General features: G+C 49.0%; 1 protein-coding gene across 1 annotated transcript in view; it reads right to left on the reverse strand.

The window, feature by feature from the left end:
• Positions 1–469: 469 nt before the first annotated feature.
• Positions 470–1867, reverse strand: part of Psmb3 (proteasome subunit beta 3) — a 7104-nt gene continuing 5706 nt past the window's right edge. The window contains exon 4 of the mRNA XM_026789815.1: positions 470–671. Within this exon, the coding sequence (XP_026645616.1) occupies positions 485–671 (187 nt within the window). The 3' untranslated portion in view covers positions 470–484. The remainder of the gene's footprint in view (positions 672–1867) is intronic.

Here is a 1867-nt window from a genome sequence, read left to right on the forward strand (position 1 = left end):
TGCGCCACCATCGCCCGGCCTTACAAGTTTTTTTTTTTTTTAGTTGTGTGAAATATAAATATGGGCTCGTCCGGGATATGGCCCTCTTAGTTTTGAAACCCCAGCTGCCCTGCTCTAGTCCCTGCCGTGCGTGGTGTGAGGGCTGGGTCCTTGGATATGGGAACTTCTCAGCTCCTTCCTTGGGATGAAACAGGATGAAGGAACACTTCAAGCCTGAAAGCATGATCTTGGGCAAGTGTCATAATTACATCCTCTGACAGAGCCTCAGTTCCTCCACTGTAAAATGAAGAGTAGCTCTGCTTGGTTCAGGGTGGGTCAACAGAGGCGACGCTCCTCCCGGGCAGCCAGCCCAGGTGGAACTTCTGGAGACCCTCAAACGGGGCAGCAGCCTGCTCATTTGCCACACCCTCATCTCCACTTCCTGCTGCACAAACACATCTGTCTATGAGGCCATGGGTTCAGGGGCCAGCCCTGCCAGGGGGTGCTAACTCACCATGTTGGGCTCCCAGAGAGACTCGCACATCCCATACATCTGTTCGGAGCAGGTACCACTGACCACAAAGTCGTCAGTTACCATGGGGCAGCCAATGAGGTCTAGAGAGCAAATGAAGGGCTTAAAGGTCTTCGGGTCCAACCCGGCAATGACAGGCTCTGTGTAGTAGGGACCAAACCTGTGGCCAGGGTGAGAAAGAGTCCAAAGGTCAGGGTTACTGGCTTTCACACTCGTCTGTTCAGACCAGGGAGGCTATCGAGAAACTGAAAGTGGCTGGATGTGGTGGCACGCATCTCATCCTGGTATCCAAGAGGCAGGAGGACCGAGCTGGACAACCCACACTACAAACAAAACCCTCTGGGATCTGAATGGCAAGTTCAAGCTAAGCATGGTGACACACACCTTTGATACCAACATTTGGAGCAAGTGCATCTCTGTGATTTTGAGGTCAGCCTGGTCTACATAGTGATTTAGAGTTCAGCCAGGGCTATACAAAGACCCCGTCTCAAAAAGTAAACAGACAAAAGACAAAAAAAAAAGGTTGAATACTGAATGGCCAGTCCCAGTACAAACTACCTGTGTATCTCCTTGGTTTGTAGCACTTTTTTTTGGTTTGTTTTTGTTGTTTGAGATAGTACTTCTGTGTGTCCTAGAACTCACTCTGTAGACCAGGCTGGCCTCAAACACACAGATATCCACCTGCCTCTGTGCTGTAGGATAATGCTCTTGTACACTGTAAAGATTTGTCACTCGTATTGGTTTAATAAAATGCTGATTGGTCAGAAGCCAGGCAGGAAGTATAGGTGGGGCAACCGGACTAGGAATAATTCTGGGAAGGGGGGGGGGTCACTAGCCAAACGCAAGATAAGAATGCCTCAATGAGAAAAGGTACCAAGCCACGTGGCTAAACATAGACAAAAATTATGGGTTAATTTAAATTGTAAGAGCTAGATAATAATAAGCCTAAGCTAATAGGCCAAACAGTTTATAATTAGTAAGCCTCTGTGTCTTTCTTTGGGACTTAACGGCTGCTGGACTGGGCAGGACAGAAACTCCTGTCTACACCTCTGCCTCCTCCCAAGTGCTGCCTGATGGTTTGTGGCACTTTTTTTTCTTTCAAGACAACAGTTTCTCTGTATAGCCTTAGCCGGCTTGGCACACATCTTTAATCCCAGCACTCGGAAGATGGAGGCAGGCCAATCTCTGTGAGTTCAAGGCCAGCCTGGTCTACAAGAGCTAGTTCCAGAACAACCAGGGCTGTTACACAGAGAAACCTTGTCTCAAAAAAAACAAAACAAGCCGGGCGATGGTGGCGCACGCCTTTAATCCCAGCACTCAGGAGGCAGAGGCAGGCGGATCTCTGTGAGTTCGAGA

The sequence above is a fragment of the Microtus ochrogaster genome, unplaced genomic scaffold (assembly GCF_000317375.1).
Source record: "Microtus ochrogaster isolate Prairie Vole_2 unplaced genomic scaffold, MicOch1.0 UNK31, whole genome shotgun sequence".
In the NCBI taxonomy this organism is placed as follows: domain Eukaryota; kingdom Metazoa; phylum Chordata; class Mammalia; order Rodentia; family Cricetidae; genus Microtus; species Microtus ochrogaster.